This window comes from Micromys minutus (genome assembly GCF_963924665.1).
Source record: "Micromys minutus genome assembly, chromosome: 10".
Taxonomy (NCBI): Eukaryota; Metazoa; Chordata; class Mammalia; order Rodentia; family Muridae; genus Micromys; species Micromys minutus.
In genome coordinates this window covers 14,072,444-14,093,195 of record NC_137979.1, presented here as the reverse complement: position 1 = coordinate 14,093,195, position 20,752 = coordinate 14,072,444, and the positions used below count along the sequence as shown (strand labels likewise).

Sequence of the window (20,752 nt, the reverse complement as noted above, 5' to 3'; positions counted from 1 at the left end):
CTTTATACTTGTCTCTCATCTTCCAAACACAGGACTGGTTTGTTTGTTTTTTTTTTTTTTTAAATAGACTACTAATTTATAATTTCTGTTGTAGTCTAGTGTGAAAAAATCCAGTATTAAAATTCTGAAAAATTTTGATGAAGCAATAATTGTGGATGCTGCAAGTCTGGATCCAGAATCTTTATATCAGCGGACATATGCAGGGTAAGCTTTACTCGTGTAGAATTTATCATCTTTTACATTTTTAAAAAGTCTTAAATGCCCAGTATTTTCACATGCCATGTAATATAGTAGTTAAAAGGAAGCTAGTCAGTGTGGCCTACCTTTAATCTCAGCACTCAAGAGGCCAAGACAGATGGATCTTTGTAAATTCAAGGCCCGCTTGGTCTCCATAGTGAATTCCAGGCCAGCCAGTGTTACACAGTGAGATCCTGTCTGAGGGGAAAAAAAAAAAAAAACAGAACAAAGCAAACAAAACAAAAAGGATGGCTCAAGGGCCAGCAGGCCTGAAGAACCTGAGTTCAGTCAGTTCTTGGAACCATGATGGAAGGAGAGAAATCAACTCACCAACGTTTTCATCTGACCTCCAATACATGGTGTGGCACATGCATTGCTGAATTCACACACATACCAGGCACATGCATAAAAATACATTTGCCAAAAAAAAAATTTTAAAGGAGGGCCGCAGAGAACTTCTTAAGTTTTCAGTTCTGTCTCTGTCTAAGCATGCTACTCAGTCTTCTAGTGACTCAGATGTAACACTCCAACTCATCAAAGGACATAAATGAAGTAATGCTTGAAAAGCATTTAAAATAGTGTCTGATGTCTAGGAAGCCTGGGCACATGCCAGTCCCCTCAGCACTCCACTCCTGTGTCCCAGATTGATGATGTCATAGTTACATACTGCTGGACACATTCCATCTGATTTACATTTTACCTCTTCTATTTATTCACTTAATTATTTTGAGACAGGATCTTATTATGTAGTCTTGACTGGCCTGGAATTCAGTACGTAGACGAGGCTCACAGATCTGCTAGTACCAGCTTCCCAAAGGCTGGGGTTAAAGGTATGTGCTACCATGCCTGGCCATTTTAACTTTTTTAAAGTTTTGATCTTTAAAATCAAAAATAGAAGCCAAAAAAGGAAAAAGGAAAAATATATGCTGAGATTACTGGAGTGTTACATAGTTAGGAAGCTGAGTTATTTCTTTGTATTTGAGAATGAACTTGGTTGTTCTTTTGAGCCTAGAATGAAAACACAAGATGTTTCACTTTCAGAAATGTCTTATAAAGTGACTTCCTTCTTAAGTGTATTTGTTGACTGCATAAACCCTGCTCTGTGTGTGTTTCACGCTACTCTTGATGTGTTTGATGAACACATAAACATATGTAGATTTGTTTACTTACCCTGTGCTATACTAGCAGTTTGTGCTAGTTTAGATCCTAGCAGTTTGTGAAAGGGATTTCCCCATGCCTTAATGCTTTTGTCAGAAATTAACAGTGGCATTTGGATGACTGAGAAGTCTAGGAAAAACTTTTAAGGAAAACAGAAGCTCTAATTATATTTTCTTTGAAAGTGCACATTGGCTGTGTCAACTTTGTAGTAACTTTTTCAAAATTGTTGTATGTGTGATTATGTGTCTATGTGGTCACACGTCATGGTACAGATATGGAGGGGGGTTTTTTGCCTTCTCACCGTTGTCTGTGTTTGAACTCTGGTTTCCAGACTCGCTGATAAACGTGCTTTACTCACCCAGCCATCTTGCCCAGTCATAGTGATTTTAAATGGTGGATAAAGTACTTACTATGCAAGCGTGTGGACCTGAGTGCACACCCACATAAGAGGCCATGCGCAGGTGGTTTTTATTTTAGACTGGAGATAAGAAGGATCCCTGGGGCTCATTGGCTATCTAGTCTAACTGAATCAACAAATTCCACCAAGGTTCAGTTCAATTTTGAAGAGTGGCTCAAAAAGTAAGGTGAACGGGGCCAGTGAAATGGCTCAGTGGGTAAAGGCAGTTGCTGCCAGGCCTGACCATCTGAGTTCAATCTCTGAGACCCACATAGAAGGAGAGAACTGACTTCTGTGAGTTGTCCTCTGACCTAACACACATGTCATGTTGTATGAGCCTCCCACTCCCCAAGTACATATTTAATACATTGGATACAAATTTAAGACGGTAGTAAATATAATGGAGGATGAATGGCTAACACACCTGAAATCAACCTCTGGCTTCCACACATATGCATGTATCTGTGTACATACATACGCATACACACACACATACCTGAATAAAGTCCAAATGAACTCTTTCTTAAAGATGAAATTTAATATGAAATTGTTCATTTACTTAGAACTGACTTAAGAAAGTCAGTTGGAAGAAAATGGCTCATACTTTTAGTTATAGCACAGGTAGTCAGATATTTCTTCCTAGCAAGTTCCAGGACAGCCAGGGCTACATAGAGACCCTGTCTCACAAGAACAAAACAGGACAAACAAAAAATCTCTACCAGTCTCAGTTGTAAAATGTTGCATTTGGTATATTTATATAAAAATGTATATTATATGCTCGCTTCAGCAGCACATATACTAAGATTGGAATGATACAGAGAAGATTAGGATGGCCCCTGCACAAGGATGACACACAATTTCATGTAGTGTTCCATGTTTTTAAACCAGGAAAGGGGATAACATTTGAAGTGTAAATAAATAAAACATCTAATAAAGAAAAAAAGATGTGTTTCTGGCACAGTGTCTGCCGTATACTCAGAATGGAATAAATACTTGATTAATTAAATTGAAAAAAAAAGTCTATTACATAAGTTTTTCCTTAGGCAAGTACATTTGTGTGGGGGTGTGCTAACAGACATCCATGGCATAGAAGAGGAGAATGCCTAGAAAGAGCAGCTGTAAAATAAAGGCCTTTTACAAAGCAGAATACATAGGAACCAGAACACATTCTTCTCTTCCTTTAAATTGTAATTACGAACAGTTTTGTTGTTTCTGTTTGTTTTGAAATAAAAATGAGCATGTTACAGTAAACACACATAAGCGGTTTTCTCCCTCTTGCTCAGGTAATCACTGTAAACTGTCACAGCATTGCTCTGTGACATCATATCCACTGCTCAGTTCCCAACAATTCATATTTATACTTTGTTCTGTTTAGTGGTTTTATTCATGAGTTTAGAGGAGAGGTTTGGTCAGTTATAGTTTTGTTTGGTCTTCAGTACTTTAGACTGGGCCCAGGGCCTAACCTGTGCTGGCATACACTATACTACAGGACCACAGTTTCATCCTGGACTTGTGATATATTCTGACCATGTAGAGCAAATCAGACTTTTATCTCTTTTGCAAAACTGTCTTGGCTAGTCTTGTGCCTAGTCTCTGTATGAATTTTACAACTGTAAATCACCTAGTGTTGTACTTCATGAATCTTTAGGGTTTTAAAGGAACTTGATTGACATAGAGTCTTTCAGTATCTATGAAAAGAGGCTCTGTTTCACATACACCTCACTTTGAATAACTTGAATCATTATGAGCTGTAGTTCCAAGTCCTGAGCTTTAGATAAGCTATTTAACATAGAATTTTAGAATTGATACTTGTCTTTTTGTTGTGTTTAGGAAAATGTCCTTTGGGAGAGTTAGTGACTTGGGACAGTTCATCCGAGAGTCCGAACCTGAACCTGATGTGAAGAAATCAAAAGGTTGTATGTAGTTTCTTATTTTTCATATTAAGTTTTTGCTCATATTAGATATTAACTGTAAGTGAAGGATTATTTAAGGCTTAAAATGGTTGTAACTACCATGTTTTTACTCTGTGTTTATAGATACCCATGTGAGTGAGGAATTTTGTACAAAAATCTTTTCCTTTGAATAAAAGTTTTATTGAACTTGACCATGCCATTACAGAGAGCATAGCAGTAGGGAGTCCAGGTTGGCCTGTGGCTGAGCTTGTGACCCTTCAGTTCATTAAATTTCCTCAGTTACTGAATTAGTATGAAGTATGTATGGAAGATAATAAGCTAAAATCTGAGGCCTTTGTCTAACAGGCTGTAAAAGAAGAGTGGCTGGCTTGGTGAAGTCAAGATTGATTAGACTAAAACCTTGTTTCTTTTTTTTCCTTTTGTGTGTGTGTGGTAGATGAAGTTCTATTGAATCACCCACACAAATGATATGGGAATGTTTTCCTTAGTGATGTCTTCATCTTACTGTTTTGAAACAGGGTCTCTAACAAAACTGGAAACTCGCCTTTCAGCTAGGCTGGCTGGCTAATCCCTTCCAGCGGTACACTGCTATACCTGACTGTTGATGTAGGCTCTGGGTTCTGAATACCTTGAGCACTTTGCCCACTGAACCCCCTCCTCAGCCTCTCAAGTTTGTCTGTTTCCACTGAGTTTCCCCCTTTTTTTTCTTATAGCCCTAGCTGGCCTAGAACTCTTGTCTGCCTCAGCCTCAGTGCTGAGATTAAAAGTGCATATGCACCACCATACCTAGCTGTTCTTTTAAGTGTTTTTTCATAAAAATGCATTCTTTGTGACTGATTCTAGTTCCAAACAATTGGTTCATACAGGAAAATTTTGGGAACAAATACGAATCTGTTCAGATGACATCTTGTCATTGTGGTTGGATCAACTCTACTGTATTGAGTAAATGATAATAACTTTGTAAAAAGAATATGCCCCACTTTATTAGGTTTAAAATGTTAGTCTTCCTTTTGGATTTAATAGCACTGCTTTTCATTGCACTTTACCTATTTTTAAATGTAGTGTGTTTTTACTCAGTGTGGTGTGTGTGTGTATGTGTGTCTTAGAAATGAATGTGGGCATCTTGGCCTCCTCTTTAGTTTACCACAGGAGTATTAGGATTGCACTCACACACTGGCACACCTGGTTATCACATGGGTGCTGGGGATGAGACTCGGGGTCTCACACTTGGACCAGCAAGAGCTTCACTCACTGAGCCATCTCCCAGTTCCTTGATGCAATTATATTTTGATAAAGAATTTTACTGCTATTTTAATGAGTGATCTACTCTTTTCAAATACATGAGTTTTTTTGTTTTGTTTTTCAAAGATTTATTTATTTTATGTATATGAGTACACTGTAGCTGTCATCAGACACACCACATCCCATTACAGATGGTTATGAGCCACCATGTGGTTGCTGGGAATTGAACTCAGAATCTCTGGAAGAGCAGTCATTGCTGTTAACCACTGAGCCATCTCTCCAGCCCCCAAATACATGTTTTCAAAATATAAAATGCAAGAGTTATTGAAGTAATAAAGAACAAGAGGGTCTATTTTCTAGTTGACTTTATTTATCCAAATAATCAATTTATTTCCTGTTTCATCAGAAATGCCTAAGGTGTTCTGCTGAAAAGAGTATAGAGAATAAAGAAAAAAATAACATATTTTTTCAATAGCTTATAGCCCAAAAAGTGATTTTGAATTCTTCTTTATCTCTGCTCATTCTAATTATTCAGTATTTTCATATCATTTATTCTGAAGAGTAATGAAGTATATACTATGCCTATGGCACTCTCAGTACCCAGGAGAAAACTGGCATTCTGCTTTCTCTGTTTAGCTGTGTTCTCTGTAACTCGTGTGACAGTGAAGAAGACTGTGAGCACAGCTTATGCATTTGGTCAGTACTTAGCTATAAGCATAAAATGCAGGGTAAAGGATTGTCAGAGAAGTAGGAAGTAGGTTTGAAAGGTAATCTTCAGGAAAGTTAGCCTCGGCATAGGGTGGGCCAAGGTTCCAGGAAGAGAGAGGTTTTGGTCCAGCAGCAGCTCAGTTGAAGGAATGAGTAGAGGCCTAAATTGGAGCATACCACATTGTCTTAGTTGGGGTTTTACTGCTGTGAACAGACACCATGACCAAGGCAAGTCTTATAGAATAGAGGACAACATTTAATTGGGGCTGGCTTACATACAGGTTCAGAGGTTCAGTCCATTATCCTCAAGGCAAGAGCATGGCAGCGTCCAGGCAGGCATGGTGCAGGCAGAGCTGAGAGTTCTACATCTCCATCTGAGACTGCTAGCAGAATACTGATTTCCAGGCAGCCCACAACCACAATGACACACCTATTTCAACAAGGTCACACCTTCTAACAGTGCCAATCCCTAGGCCGAGCATATACAAACCATCACATGCCTGATCAAGGGACAGGACCAGTGTGTATGGAGTAGAGTGAGCAGAAAAAGAATAATAGATGGTGGTGAGGACCACTGCAAAGTTTAGAGGGTGATGAAGATTCATGGCATGTTGGATTAGAGAAGTGACATCACATGACTTCGTTATTGAAGGAATTGTTCTGGTAGCCATTTGGTGTAAAAATATCTTTCATTCTGATGTAATTCTGGTTTTGGAGGTTTACTGCCTCAGTGAGTAAGCAAACCTAGTAGTCCTAGGAGCTTCTTGCCTCTGCACAGTCTAATCTAGGGCTAGAATGTTTTCAGCCTCTGAGACTTACTGCTGAAGAAGCTCACCCTTTATAGCTTTTAAAAAAAAAAGATTTAGTTATTGATTATATATAAGTACACTGTAGCTGTATTCAGACACACCAGAAGAGGGCATCAGATCCCATTACAGATGGTTGCGAGCCACCTTATGGTTGCTGGGATTTGAACTCAGGACCTTTGGAAGAGCAATCAGTGCTCTTAACCACTGAGCCATCTTTCCAGCCCTATAGCTCTTTCTGAACTCTGGCTGGCTGGTTCAACTCAGTTGTTCTGGCTCAAAACTCCTCTCTGTGCTGACTGATTGAAACTCACTTTTCTCTCAGCTTCTGAATTTTTCTCTGCTTGGCCTTAGCCTAACTCTAGCAATCTGTTTTAATTTTCTAACTCCTTCTCATTCTCTGACTTGTTCTGTCTTTACTTGTGTCTAGCTTGTTCTAACTCTGCAACCTGTCTTTGTACAACTGTCCCAGTAAAACCGGCTCCTTTCTCCACTGCTCCCTCTTACAGCTTCTCTTTCCTTTCTCCTCATGAGTGTTGGGCACATCCTATTCTGTCAAATCTTTCTGATATGTCATTTGTCTTCCACTCAGTTAGACACCACTTTCAAACATGGCTGCTTTTTTCTACAAATGAACTTACCTTCATTGTTAGGGATTTTAAGTGTATATTAAGGGCATATGTGTATTCCAGCCAGAGGGTGATAAAATGTGTGCCAAGGGCTGAGCCTCACCACAACTAGAAATAAGGTTTTTTCAGTAAATAACATAATCTCACAGTGTGATCAAATATCCTGCAATGTTTTAGAAGTAGAAGATAGCCGTTCAAGAAAAGTAGAAAAGCCTCTTGTCAGCACCTAAGCCATGAGTGGTGGTGTTTATGAGTTAGGCACATGGTAGAAGAACAGTTTGATTTGTGTTATATTAGAAGGACGGGCAGCAGGACTTCACTCTGCCAGCAGTTCCATCCATTAAGATATTTATGGTTTTTGTTTGAATTTACACCTGTGTGCATATGTACCATGTGTATGCCTGGTGCTTATGGAGGGCAGAAGAGAGTTGAGAATTACAGATGATTGTGAACCACCATGTGATGCTGGGAACTGAACTCAGGTCTTCTGCAAGAGCAACAAGTGCTTGTAACCTCTGATCCAACTCTCCATCCTGAATTTTTAATCAAGCTATATTACATGAAATGATGACTAGGAAATTACGCAGTTTATATGTACACAAACTGTATATGTTTATACATTTGTGTACTGTTACTTCCTTTGGTTGTCAAGATGGCTCTTTAAGTCACATGTGTTTTGGTGATACAGGAGCATAGAGATTGATTGTGTTACACTCAGAAGATACTTCAGTCATCCTGAATACTAAGCATCTGCTGAGAGACATAAATAAAAGAATGTCGTCTGTCAGGTTCTGACTTGTTTCCTTTCTTAGGTCTCTGACCCGTTAACACACCAGGCTAATCCCAGAGTTCTCCACCTCCTGGATTCTCCTCTTTATGCTGCTCAGCATATTCTCCTTGTTGTTTCTTGTAAACTGGGAATTATACATTTTGGTAGGAAGTATGTGTATATGGTATTGTGTAAAGGCTCTCGATGTTGGTATGGTGGTGCACTCCTTTAATCCCAGCGTTTGGGAAGCAGAGGGAAGGCAGGTGGATATCTGAGTCTGAGGTCAGCCTGGTCTACAGTGGTGAGTTCCAGGCCAAAATTTGAGACTCTCCATAATATTGAAGTTATATATTAAAATACCACTTGAAAAGATCTGCAAAAAGTTGAGTAGCAGTTAAGCACACAGAGTGGAGGGGCATGCGACTTTACTTTTCATTTCCCTTATCTCCACAGCGAAGCAAGCACTGGACTGAGCTAGAGAATGCAGCATGGTCGATGTGTTATGTGTACATTTTACTGCTTCATCATTCACCTATTCCTTCCTGGGCAACTTAATGCACTTGAAATAAAGTCTGTTCTTCCTGTTGTAACCATGACTGCCCTCTTCTGGCTTCTACTTTGAACCATTTCTTTTTTTCACAAGCCAAGCAGTTCTGAAGTTTCTGCCTTCATAAGGCCTTTTGTAGTTGCCCTCCTGTGGACTGTGTGCAGTGATTGGCTCCTCCTCATCTCAGTTTTCTCTTCAGAAAAGCTTTTCCTGCCTGCATGAGCCACCAGCTTACTGTTGTGTACTTTCTAAAATAGTGTGTAGCAGATATTAATCAACATTTGTTGGTAAATTAATTTTAAATTTTAATTGATGATTATTTCAAAACAAAGTCATTGTTTGAAACTAGGTTGCCTTTTGCACAGATATTTAAGTTTTCTTATCTGTATAACCTTTTTGATTGCAGATACTCAAAAGAAGCTCTTCCTCCCTGCTCAGACTTAAATAGTGGATACTTACTAGAACTTTTAAGCTCATAGTTTAGATGATGCGTCTGTGTATATGCTTACTCTCTTATAAATGAAGGAACTTGAGACTAAGGAGGCTGTGGTTTTAGGAATCACATAGCAGGTTAATGGTTTGTTTTCCTGTCATAAAATCTGACAAAAGCAACTGAAGAGAGAAAGGGTGTTTTCTTCTCCCAGTCAAGGATGCAATCCACCATAGCAGGAGCTCAAGGCAGGAGCTTGAAGCAGCTTGCTACGTGGTCAGATCCACAGCCAGGAGCCGGAATGATGGTGCATTACTGAGTTCCCTTTGCTCATTTATACAGTCCAGATCCAGCCAGAGACTGGTGCTGCCCTAACTGGGCAGGTTTCCAAGAAATTTTAGGTTCAGTCAGGTTTGACAGTTAACATGGTCATCACATATAGCAACTCCAGAGTTTTGACTCAGAATATCCTTCGGCAAGGGTTCTTATAGTTCAACTCCCTTTGAGTTTTTGTCATTTATTGGCCTGCAGTTCTGATTGGCTTTTGAAACCCTGGTGAACAGAGCACTGTTGTAGTAAATATTTAATCTCAATCAAGGGTTTTTGTCCCGCCTTTGTTATTCAGTTCCCTGATAAAAGACATGCAACCCTTATATTTATAGTAAGACTTTATAGCACTAGAGCTAGGCAGTTAGCTATCCTCTAAGCTATTAGAATTTACTTCCCTATCAATACCCTGAGTTATAACTTGGCATGTTTCAATCGGCCAGCCGTCATGTTTTCATGATTCCTGCTCATCTTGTTCTCTCCATTTTCTATTTCTTTTGGTGGTCTCCTGCCACCTTTCTCTCTTCTGCCTGTCTGTAGGCCCTAGGCAATTTTACTCATCAATCAGAGAAAATTTAGGGGGCAATACACTGTGTCACTGTGTCTACATGTGAATTGTTTGTCTCTAGGGACTACCAGGCCTTGGGGATTAGTATTTAGCATGACAACACACAGCAAAAGACCTCAATAGACAGAGAGAAAAAGATTAGTAATGAGAAAGTTGCTGGGAACTGGGCTCAGTGAGTAAAGGAGCTGCCGTGACAGTCTGAGTTCAATCCCCAGAATGCGTGAAAGCTCCACAGAATTGCTTTCTGATCTCTATACTTGGGTCATAGAACATTTCTGCCCACTCCAGTGATAGTCGTAGTAATAACAATAAAAACTTTTTAATTTTTAAAAACTTGTGTGTATCTTAGAGGCTTATGAGACTATGAGAATTTTTATTTCAGGGCAAATAACGTAAGTTGAGAAGTTTTTTTTCTTTTTCTTTTTAAATTGCAAGTGGCTGGGGAGATGGCTTAGAAGTTAAGGACAGTTTCTGCCCTTGTAGAGAACTCAAGTTTGGTTCTCAACATTCCGGGGCAGGTTACTCATAACCACCTCTAAGTCCAGCCCCAGAAGTTCTGACATTTGTGGCCTCTGTGAGGACACATGCACAAGCGCACGCACACAATTTAAAAATAAAAATAGCTAGGTGTGGTAGTTCATGCCTGTAGTCACAACACTTGGGAGGCAGAAACAGGTGGTTCTCTGAGTTTAAGGCCAAGCATTGACTACAGAGCAAGTTTCAAGACAGCCAGGGCCACACAGAGAAAGCCTGTCTCAAAACAAAACCAACAATAATAAATCTTGAAATAATTACAAGAAGGAATTAGTAAAATATGTAAGTGTGTGTGCCTTCACTGGTGCACTCCTGTGTCTGCCTTTGGGAGAGCCCTTCTGTGCCTCATCAAGGAGATTAAACTCTTAACTAGTAGGTACTGAGTTTTAGAGCTGACTAATGACTAGGAGCATTTCTCTGGTCGTACAATTTGAAGGAAATAGTACTGGAGAGAAGTGGCTATCAAGAAGATTATCAGTGTGTAGACTGGAACTAAGGAGAACAGGACTTGAAGTGAGATAAGACGTTAGCAGGAATTAGAAGGAATAGTCTAGGCTGAAGGTTGGAAGTCAAGAGACTGCATTCTCATGTGAAATTTAGTGGCAGATTTTATATGTGAATAAAAAAAAGTGTTTGTTTTTGGTTAATATTATTGCCTTAAACCCAAAGCCTTCTACATACTAGACAAGGATCCTACCACTGAACAGGTATTCCCCTCCCTAAGTTACTATACACACACACACACACACACACACACGTATGTATGTATGTTAGTACACACTGTCTTCAGACACACCAGAATGGGTGCTCTTAACCTCTGACCCATCTCTCCAGCCACCCTTCCCCTTTTTAAAAAAATTTATTAGGCAGTTTTATTTTTTTACTTATTTATTAATTATAATTACACTGTAGCTGTCTTCAGACACACCAGAAGAGGGCATTAGATCTCATTATACATGGTTGTGAGCCACCATGTAGTTGCTGGGAATTGAACTCAGGACCTCTGGAAGAACAGTCAGTGAGTGCTCTTAACCACTGAGCCATCTCTCCAGCCCATCATTTTTTTAATGTTGCTTCTTGGAATTTTATTTATATATATGTATGGGATTAAAAAATAAGATTGAATAGGAGGCACATAAGCTTGATTAGAATATATCAGAAGTGCCCATTAGATCCTTTAGAAGTATAGATTTATGGCCAATAGAAAGTTTAAAGCCATGGGGAAGGGATGAGATGCATCAAAGAAAATGAGTTAATAAAGGAGGTTGGCAGTGCTACCCTGAAGAATGAGCCTAACAGGAGAGTAGGGTAGGACCTATGTAATTCAGCAACCATGTGAGATTTTAGTATTGTGACCTTATTGCCTCTGTTTGGCAATAACTGATGATCAGAATAGTATTTAAAACCTTACAGTGGAAGACTGGAATCTGGTTTTCAGTATCCACGTATGGTTGTGCATAACCACCTATAACTCCAGCTCAGAAGACCTAGTGTTTCTGACTTCCATGAAATTCTGCACCATATGCACAGACACATAGTAACAAATGAGTAAATCTTTTTTCTTTTTGTTGTTGTTGTCTGTTTTATTGTGTTTTTTGTTGTCGTTGTTGTTTTGTAGCCCTGGATGTCTTGGAACTGACTGTATATGTAGACCAGGCCGCCTTAAACTCACCTATCTGCTTCAGCCAAGTGCTAAGATTAAAACTGTATACCACCACTGCCTAGCTTTTTTAAATTTTATTTTATGTTTTTTAAGAAAAACCTTCAGTGATTAAAGAAAAGTCTTGAAGGAAAAAGATCTGGATTTTGTATTTTTCATGATGGTATGTCTAGGCTCATCTCTGTTAATGAACCTTAAGAATTAGTCTACTGGGATTAAGCGTTTGTGCTAAACCTGACACCCTTTGTTTTCTCAGGTCACACGTACTGAAGGAAAAGAACCATTCTCTAAGTTGTCCTCTGATCTCTACATTTACATATTCCCACCCACCCACCCCAGTCAATCAATAAATGAATGAATGAATATTTAATTTCTTTAAATAAATAGATGAATACATAAAATGTTCATTTAAAGAAAGGAAATATTTTAAGGAATGCTTTAGATTGAACAAGAAAACAAATTCATCTGTGACAATCTCCTGATGTATTAGTAGATTCTTATACCAAACCATTATATTGGTTAAGGTTTTTGTTTGTTTTCAATGTTTGCAACAAGTCTAACATTAACCTCCTTCATCTGGTGAGAAAAGTAAAGGAAAACTTCAGACCTCTGAAACAGCTCTTCAAAAGCATTTTTAAATCATAGTTTTCACAAAGTTACAGACACTTTGTTATAGAAGCATTGCATGTCTAAGTGGCATCTCCTAAAAACATCTGTACTGTGAGATTGCACTTGAGTCCCATATTCATTCTGGCTTTGTTTACTAGGATTCATGTTCTCGCAAGCTATGAAGAAGTGGGTGCAAGGAAATACTGATGAGGTAAGCCTTTAGTAAATTCTTACAGACACAAAAGGCCTACCCTTGTCTAATGAAGGCTCCACATTCTCTTTTTGTTTCCTTGTGATGCAGATCACATCAGTGTTCTCTTACCGGGTTGTAACAAGAAATGCTCTTTTATCATTTAGTCATTGCCTTGTGTTAACAGTAAAAGTGTTGTCAATTCAGAGAGTATGGCCCCTAAGACAAATCTAGGCTCAGGTTTCCATCACCACACCAGGTCATGAGTGCAGAGACAAAAGCTTAGATGCTTTCTTGTCATTTTCAATTGAGGAAGCTTGCTTTGGATCAGTTAAGTACATTGAAAGATGAGAGTGAGAAAAAGAAGTGTTCCGTTGGACCATCAAACATAGAAAATAGTTGTGCTGTTGGCTACTCAGTAGCTGACCCTGAAAGACAGTTTACGTCATGTTGATATATCATAGTTAGGGGTACCCAGATTCTTGGACATATTGAAAGGTGCTTTTTATCCAGTGGTAAGCATGGTGAGAAGACCAACTAAATGTATCTTGATCCTCCTGATGAATGGTCATTATATAACAATTTGAATTACTTCTTTCAGGCCCAAGAAGAGCTAGCTTGGAAGATTGCAAAAATGATAGTGAGTGATGTTATGCAGCAGGCACACCATGATCAACCACTAGAGAAGTCTACAAAGGTAAGGGTTATTTCTTTTCTGACCTAGCCTTTTGTTGGTGTTGTCTGTTTGAGACAGGGTTACAATGTAGCCTGGGCTAGCGGCAAAGTCTTGTGGCCAGTTTACCTGGACCTTCTGATCCTCCCACTTCCACCTTTTAACTGCTAGAATTATAGGATGGACCATCAAAACTGATTTGTATGGTGCTGGGGAGTAACCCTTGGGCTTTGTGAATGATAGGCAAACACTTTAACAAATGAACTGCATCTCCGCCCTTGACCTGGCTTTTGTAAAATAAATCAATAAACATGCAGGCATTGCATACACACATTCACTTTGAGTATTTAGTAATTTAAAAAAAAAAAAAAAGAGGAGCTGAAATTAGGAATATGCAGTTAAGAGTGCATACTGTTCTTACACAGGACCAGAATTTGGCTCCCTGCATCCACAGCAATCCATAACACTTAGATCTGAGTCTGTGGGTCTGTGATCTCCTCAGATACCTGCACTCACATAAACACACACTCACATGCACAAATAAGAATAATAGCAATTATTTTATACATATTCATACACACACACACACACACACACACACACACACGACATTAGGATCCTTCCATATGTGCCTCTGAAGAACTAGCTGCTATAGGACGTACTTTTCTCATCAGAAGGCACTGAAGACTGCTGAATTAAGTGAAAACTGTTTCTAGATCATGGACATTGGCATTTGGGGCTGTAATCGCTGAAAGGAATGGGTTGAAATGAGCCCCAGCCCACTGTTGAGAATTGGCTTCCGAAATAGAGAAGGCAAATTTGAACAGAGCCCAGGAGATTGCTGAACTGAGAAATCCTAAGTAAAATTCAGAGAGGAAAAGCTTGATGCACTTATTTATAGCAGTTATAAGACAGAACATCAGAAAAGAAGATGCTGAACAGAAAATAAAATATTTTATTTATAGAGATAATTGGGGAGGGCCTCAAGTCATTGGCCTGGCCAGACAGAAATCAGTCTGCATGGATGAGGAAGAAAATGCTTATCTCTAGGGACAAACACCAAAAAGTTACATGCCAAATGATGCCTGAAAAACAGGGGTAGAAGTAGTTGATGGCCTCATAATAACATAAAGGATACGGAACAGTGGGAACTTGTGTCATAATACTTAAGCTAAGTGAATCTTAACAGACCTCAACAAGATTTAAAAGTAGTTTGGAAGAACCAGACTAATCTTGAAGTAACAACTGTATGCTAAAACAAAAGCCAATCCTCTTTAGTGGAATATAAGTAAAGGTGGAAAGAGGACTGATTGACAAAGTTGTCCTAATCTCCATAGCCCGCTGTAGCAAGGGCATGCAGACCCAAAAAATAGTAATATGGAATAAAAGTTTAAAAGAATATCAAGGCAAACAATTTAATGGGGAGAAATAGAAGCTAGGTTTTAAAACTAAGGTTCTTGAAATAAATAATATTAGAGGTGAAAAATAACACTGAATGAAATCATTTGCCATTTAGGAACTACAAGAAAAAGCTCCATGAAAAGTATGTAAACTCCTACATGAAGACAAACAGAAAAAGACTGGAAATATACAAGTAGATAAATAAATAAATAAATAAATGTAATGCTATTGAATGGTGTGATACTATCTAACAAACATTTGAGGCATGAACGCATAAAAATATGAAAAAATAATTACTAAAAACATGAAGAAATAATGATTTTAAAGTTCCAGATTTAATGAAAACTAAATCTACATATACAGAAGCAATATAAACATAAACAAAATACTAGGATACATAACATAAATTCTGGATCCCAGTAATGAAAAGGATATTTAAAATAGCTGGAGATGTATCAGATGTATCAATAAGAACAGCAATCATCTTGTCAGAACTTAAGCCAGATAAGATCCAGTGTTTTAAAGTTGCCTAGTAAGTAAAAGCCAAGCATGAGGGTATCTTTTGACAGTGAAGTTAAAATAAAGGGACTTTTATAAGACAAACAAAACGGGAGAGAATTCATTCCTAGTAACCAAATAACTGAAATCAATCCTAAGAAGTTTCTTTTAAAGCAGGTGTGGTAGTAGAACCTATAATCTTCCCTCTCAGGAACCTGAAGGTGGAGGACCATGAATTTAAAACCAGTTTGTGCTATATATAGGGAGTACAAAGAATGGTTGGCCACATAATAATACTCTACCTAAAAAAAACAAGACAAGCAGTCCAACAAGGTTTTTTTATTTTTTATTTTTTTAATTAAACAGTTTTTGACATTTCCTAGGGGAATTTTCTGAGATAGAGTCTCTCTGTAGCCCAGGCTATCCTTGAATTCATAATACTCTGCCAACTTGGGATCATTTTTATGAATCACCACATCCAACTGGGCTCATTTTGGGGGTGGGGTTTGGAAGTTTTCAACTATTCCTGTACTTTACATTTAAGCAAAAAGAAATCTTGTAAAACTATGTTTTTTAAGGTCCTTTGCTTCATCAAGCACAGGGTCTCAAGACCCTAAACTGTTTGTATCCTGGCCTAGGAAAGGATCCTGTGACTCCTCAGCAGTTTTGGATGTTTTGAATTTGATTGAGGGCCAGCATTCATCTTGCCCTGCCAGTTGTTAGCTGGCCTTCTCAGCAGTCTTAAAATCAGAGCTTGTTGAAACTGAACTGCTCACTGAGCTGGTTCAGATCATGTCCTGTTCACTCTTCTAAAGTACAGTCTCTGTTTTGTGTAAGAGTTGTAATTTCTGTCAAACCCAAAATAGTAAAGAGCGAGCTAAGGTTGTCTAAAGAAGTACAAGGTAGTTATTGGTGTGGTTCTCCATCATTGCACTCGCTGATGATCAAATGTAGGCAGATAAGGAAATGTTTAGAAACCATTTGGAACCTAGATGTTTACAATTCAGGCTCTTCATTTGAGCATTGTGTGCTCGTATATTATTGCCGTTTGCTTTTCATTATTAGGATAAACATGCAAGGGGAGGTTCGGGGAAGAGAGACTGAGCTTACTAGACCTTGTCTCTATGGTGTTGAGCTGTCTTTACTTTCTCTCAGAATAAGTAGTGCAGTGGTATGGAACAAAATAAGAAGCCAGAAGGACTGGGAATGCAGCGAGGGAGGGTGTGTAGGGGTGTGTGTCAGGGCCTCCTAAATGCTCTACTGTGGAGCCCACCCTCTCCGCCTTGGACTCTTTTTTTTTTTTTTTTAGGTAGTATGCACAACCTTTGCACGGCCTTTCTTTCTTTAGTGATAGATCAGAGATACTGGGCAAAAAATCTCAGAAGATCTTCTAAATCTCATTCTGTGGTCATGAATGTGAGCAGACATGAGCTCATACAGATTACTCAGTCTGTGTAACCTGTTTGCCACCTCTCTGATTTGAATCTTATGGATTCAAATACATTTGCCTCTGGAGTGTATTTAGGTACTACCTCATGTCATTACTGAGTTGTTAATGGGTTTGTTGCATCTTGGAAATAGCAGGAACCATGTCTTCTGCAGTGTCTGTTTTTTACCTCTGCTGTATAAAAGAGAAAATGGTCCTTATGAGCTCAGGCAGTAGTGGTGTATACTTTAATCCTAGCATTTGGAAGGCAGAAGCAGGCAGATCTCTGCTAGTTCGAAGATAGCCTAGTAGTCTACAGAATGAGTTCCAGGACAGCCAAGGCTACACAGAGAAACTCTGTCTCCAAAAACAAAACAACAAAAAAGAAATCCTTATGAGTCTCATGGTTTTTTAAGTTATGTAGTATTTTTGTCAGAGGCAATGTGTTATTCAATATCTGTATATGTGTATGTCTTTACCTTCTCAAATGAGTTCACTAGGGTGAGTCCTACAAGTAGAGCCTTATTAAAAAATAAAAGTATCAGGCTGGAGAGATGGCTCGGCACTTAAGGACCCAAGTTTGATTCACAGCACCCATGTGACAGCTCTCCAGTTCCAAAGGATCCTTATACAGACATACATATAGGTAAAACACCAATGCACATAAATAAATAATTTCTAAACATGAGAACATTGACAGATGTAGAGGTCACTACATGAAGTGCTTTGGACTTAAGTTTGATTTCTAGAACCCACATTAAAAAGCCAGATGAAGTGACATTTGTTTGTAACCCGCTGCTTACAAGCAGATTCCTGGGCTTTGTTGTATTGTTTAATTGCTGAGCCCTGGGGCAGTTAGAGGCCTTGTCTCAGAAAACAGTCCCTGAGGAATGGCACCCAGAGTTAATCTTTGGTTTGTACACAGTGTACACACAAGTACACATGCAAATACATGAACACAAACACACAGAAAAGTAATGGTTTCATTCTACTAACCATTGTCAAGACAGAAAAATAAACCAGGTTCTTAGCTTCTATATCTGAGGATAATTAATACTTTACCTTACAAAAAGTACTCTGCTATTCCCTAAGCTCTAGCACACAGGAAGTGCATGTACTGGGCATTTTTAACATCTGTGATGATAGTATGTCACCTACTACAGGAATGTACCTTACCTTTTTCTTTTGTTTTCTTCTTTTTTCCCCCAGCTATGACTCAAAACCAGAGATAAGGAATTCTGATTTTGAAAAAATAAGAACTTTCCCCTTTGGTTGGATTCTTCAACACAGCCGATGAAAACGGAGCACTGCATTTCTTTTCACTGCTAGATCACTGTTGTTTCCAGGGAAGAATGGGAGGCAGTCCCAGTGCGGTTGTTCAATGTACACATAGATAACACACATGACAGTAACACCGTGAGTCCTGAGATACAAAGTGGCGTTTGTGACATTACTAGACTGTTAGTTTTCCAGTGGCCATACCCACTGGGATAGACAGGGACTACATGCTTGCAGCGGATTCTTTCCTTAGCTGTGTCAGGAAGCATGAGACAGAGGTGCTTCATTCTTGTCTCCTAGAGGTCACAGGTGAGTTAGTCCTGTCTGGAGCGAGCAACTCCAAGTGGCAGTGTGGACCAGCAGCCTGTGTAGTCTTCCTTCACAGAAGCATTAATTAAGAAAGCTGGCAAGTCGTGGGTCAAGCCTCAGTGATGCATCCTTCTCTTCGCTGACAGAATACACTGTTCACATTTCCTTCACTCCTGAGATGATATATTCTTAAAGCTGGTCTCTCCTCTGCTGACAAAGGAGCAAATTTAGTTTACTTTGAGCATCAAGACCCATTCCTCTATAGGAATGCTATGCTCTGATGCTTCATTCCCTCTTCAGAATACACATGGGGAAAAATGATCACTCCAGTTTTTCCCATGTGCTACTTAGAACACATTCACAAACTTATTTTATTTTTTAATAAGGTGGGGACAGAAGCACTCCCGTTTGAGTGTGTCCCCAATTCTTCACTGTGAGTGGGAAATGTGCAGTTGCCTTTTCCCTTTCTGTCTTCAGACAGTAGGAGACTCACTCGCTGCCCTTCTGCTTAGTTGGCTTTGCAGCTGTGGCACAGCCGTTGGCGGGGCCACCCAGTTGGCAAGCACACTCCCCTGGCCATGTGGTGCCAGTTCTTCCTTGTGTGTCACAGTTTAGAGAGAAAGGGAGTTTTCTTAGGTGTTATTGCTTTTGCTCAGAATTTGCAAAAGAATGTGTGTGTGTGTGTGTGTGGTTATATAATATATATATATACACATACATTATTAATCACCTCTGTCCTTGAGAAAGTCTTGAATGAACAGAAAATTTATTTCATTGCAATATTGATTGTATAGAGGCACACTGTTCAACAGAAGAAGCAAAAAGGCTGTGTATAAGTTTTTGGTACTATGTACCATCTCTGTTATTCTGAAGTATTCATGTACTTAAACCATATTCTATTTAATTGTGTTTGATTTTAAATATATATATATGAATTATATTTAAAACGGTGTCAACTTCCTGCTTTCAGGGCATTTATGGCTCTCCTATTAATTATATTGACCATTTCTAATATTTCCACAAAACTCCAGAACATGATCCCCTACTGGACATAGCCTTGTGTTTAGGTGTAGACTTAGACATGAGGTTTTTATTAGTGTATGTGCTGTTGTGGCTTATTCTGTTCTTTTAACAAAGTATTTCTATCCATTTCACTTTGTTTCAAACTTTAAGTGAAAAGCAACATAAAGGTCATAGAGTAAAATGTGATTCTGAGTGTCTACTGCCTTTGCATGTTTTAGAGTAAAAAATTCTGTAATGCTCTTGGCTATTTAAATAGTGGGTTTTGTTAAAATACTTTCTAGTGATTTCTTGGTGTGCATTTGTGCTTTTGAGGTTAAGATGTCAGTGTCCGTAAGCTATGTCTAAGGGGAAAGAGCAAACCTGAGACTGGTTTTGTTTTCTGCTCTGCCTGATGTGAGATACAGAGGCAGAGGGATCCAAAGTGATAAGACCAGTTGTGTGTGAGTTCCTTGTACTTGTTTAAAATGAGCACAAGATTCACCTAACATTGAGCACCCACCTACCGTATTCCAGGCTCTATGCAGTGTATCCACAGAATGATTCCCTGACAAGGTTTTTAAGTCTAAGGAAGCAATTGAACTTCATGCTTACCATTCCGTGGTTGTCAGCCAGCAGATTGCTAAAAGTCAACGCACTGATGAGAAAGTGGCAGCATTGTATTTGGCTTGTCTTCACCGTTAATACTGAAAAGCAGGTGTCAACCATCCAGTGAAGTGTAATGAAAGAGGAAACAGTCTTTCTAGTGGAGTCCAGTATCTCTTAAGGCTTTTTTGAGATGTAAATTATTTACACTGCTAGAGCTTTTGTTTTCAGCTGTTTGAGGCACTGTTTCACTGTGTAGTTGAGCTTCAGCCCCCCAAAGTCAGGGATTAGAGACACAGCCTCCATACCAGACTTCTTTGCTGGTTTGTTTCAGCATCAACAACTAGGCACCTGATGTAGCAACATGTCTCTAAAGGCACTGTTGAGACTACCTGACTCAGCACCCTCAGTGGCCTTTCTTTTTTCACCCTCTTCACTCTTCTCTAGCATGCTAGCTGTTTAAGCCAGGGATAAACTAACTGAAATGCCCAATGATAATTCTGTATCTTGAGGCTTTTGCATGAAGAAGAAAAGTCAGTCACCACCTGGAAAGAGGAGGTGACCTGGGTGATGGCACATGAAATGTGCTCCCCCAGGCAGGAATGGCCCTGGTGAACACTGAGATAGGAGGCCTTCGTAAGCCCAAGGACTTCCCTGCTCTCCTCACCCAGTTCTGCATCCTCAATTTAGTTTGCATTCATCCTTGGGTATGCTTAGAATGCATCTGGAGTTTCTTTTAACACAATCTGAAGTAACTTGTTAGTACGTGCAACAGAAAGAAAGGATCTCGATCAAAGTATTACCACAGTGCTCTAAAACATAACAACTATGTGTTTAG

At 39.1% G+C, this 20,752-nt stretch overlaps 1 protein-coding gene across 1 annotated transcript in view; it reads left to right on the top strand.

Annotated features, from left to right (window-relative positions):
- The window catches only part of AKAP10 (A-kinase anchoring protein 10), a 57,689-nt gene extending 38,496 nt beyond the window's left edge, over positions 1-19,193 (top strand). The window contains exons 11-15 of the mRNA XM_080924472.1: positions 95-204; positions 3,623-3,705; positions 12,693-12,745; positions 13,326-13,421; positions 17,932-19,193. Of these exons, the coding sequence (XP_080780598.1) occupies positions 95-204; positions 3,623-3,705; positions 12,693-12,745; positions 13,326-13,421; positions 17,932-17,937 (348 nt within the window). The 3' untranslated portion in view covers positions 17,938-19,193. The remainder of the gene's footprint in view (positions 1-94; positions 205-3,622; positions 3,706-12,692; positions 12,746-13,325; positions 13,422-17,931) is intronic.
- Positions 19,194-20,752: the final 1,559 nt, after the last annotated feature.